Source organism: Sinocyclocheilus anshuiensis, unplaced genomic scaffold (genome assembly GCF_001515605.1).
Source record: "Sinocyclocheilus anshuiensis isolate Anshui unplaced genomic scaffold, SAMN03320099.WGS_v1.1 scaffold93, whole genome shotgun sequence".
Taxonomy (NCBI): Eukaryota; Metazoa; Chordata; class Actinopteri; order Cypriniformes; family Cyprinidae; genus Sinocyclocheilus; species Sinocyclocheilus anshuiensis.
The window spans coordinates 617,709-619,330 of NW_015539852.1; the positions used below are offsets into that span (position 1 = coordinate 617,709).

At 40.8% G+C, this 1,622-nt stretch overlaps 1 protein-coding gene across 1 annotated transcript in view; it reads right to left on the minus strand.

Moving 5' to 3' along the window:
• Positions 1-1,622, minus strand: part of LOC107684659 (C-Maf-inducing protein-like) — a 30,283-nt gene that overhangs the window by 11,194 nt on the left and 17,467 nt on the right. Inside the window, exons 8-9 of the mRNA XM_016480968.1 lie at positions 1,361-1,464; positions 885-989 (exon numbers count right to left, since the gene is read on the minus strand). Of these exons, the coding sequence (XP_016336454.1) occupies positions 885-989; positions 1,361-1,464 (209 nt within the window). The remainder of the gene's footprint in view (positions 1-884; positions 990-1,360; positions 1,465-1,622) is intronic.

Here is a 1,622-nt window from a genome sequence, read left to right on the forward strand (position 1 = left end):
TTTATATATTACATAAATTACAATCTAACATATAATTAACCTACCATAACCATTATAATAAATACAGAATAATATATATAATTCAAAATAATACTAACATGATTGCACAAATCTACAAAATAACCTGAGGCTGACAATCAACTTTTCTGAGTGGTAAATTAAATTCCTCCTTTCACTGTCAATTTGTTTAAAAAGAAAAAAACATCAACTTTATAACAATATTGCATTCAAAGTGTTTCAGGCCCTTTCCATGGAAATTGCCATATTTGCATGCAGTCATATACAAAACACCAGCTGTTTAATTTGCTACAGATTATTTGAAAGACCTTATTTGACTAAAGTAACCATAGGACATCTGATTCTGGTAGGATGACAAATGGAATACATGATGTAAACACATGTAAATGTGCACCTTTAAAATATCCATGAACTGTAGTTACGGAAATTTGCCAAAAGGCCATTGGAGAGTGAATGAGATAAGTGATCGTAACAAAAAGTCAAAAGGGAGCAGTGTGCAGGGAAGCCTAGGGAGTGAGCTTTGACATTTCTCACTCTCTTGAGTCTTTGCGAATCATGGAAACTTTTGAAAATAGTTCCTTATTCCTCTCAGGTGGCCGTACCCCGGCCCAGATGCTCACAGTGATGACACAAACGGTGTCAGGTGAGACCAAAAATGTCACTACAGCTACGCCACTGTTGTTTGTCACAAAAATACTGACCGATTAAAGCAGGTGGAAATGAAAGCATGCGTATTTAAGGAAAATTTAAGAAAACAGGATATGGAGCCGTGAAGTCAGCAAATATGATACAGAGAAATGTTTTGAGCTGAGGTCTCAGGGGCAAACTGCATCTCATGGGTTGGAAAACCAGTGAATCAGACGCACCTGTTGATGAACTCTTCGTAGCAAGAGTAGATGGCAGCCAGGCACACCGCCACGAGATTGGGGAGAACCCGTGGATGAGGGCACTGTCCGGTGGGACCGTGCATGCTGAAATCATAACATGTAAGAAAAGGTCAGGTTAGCACAGCTTCTGCTTCCAAACGCACACAGAGTGACAGCTAAAAGAAAACAAAGCTGTAACAGGAAGTAAGCGCAGGGCTTGGTCCTAAATAGACCATTAAAATGACACAGTCTGATAGATAAAAGGATGTTACAGTTTGTGAACATATGAGGGCCTGTTCTTTGTACATAAGTGAGGTGGAGCCAGGATGAGGTAACATTGTGTTCTAACCAGGCGCGTTTGCAATGAGATTCCAAGCTTTTATCGCTCGCCGCAGTGTTGTTGTCATTACTACATAGCTTCGCTTGAACAAGGAAAGTAATGTGTGTTTGTATAAGGGGAAAAAAACATCACTCACCTGTGAATAAACTTCTTGACCACTTCCATGCCAGCGTTAAGCTCATTCAGAGCCAAAATATACTCCTGAGTAAAGAGACGGAGCCTGGGGCATTTCCCAAAGTCCTGGAATGAGAAGAAAACACCAGGAGACTCAGTAAATGAGGATGCGGTGACGTGTGAATTCGAGAGCACTTCCAAAATAGTGCGCAGACTAGGGTTGTGACGGTGAGGAAATTTTCCCACCGGTTAATCGACGTGTGACAACACCGGTAATACCGGAA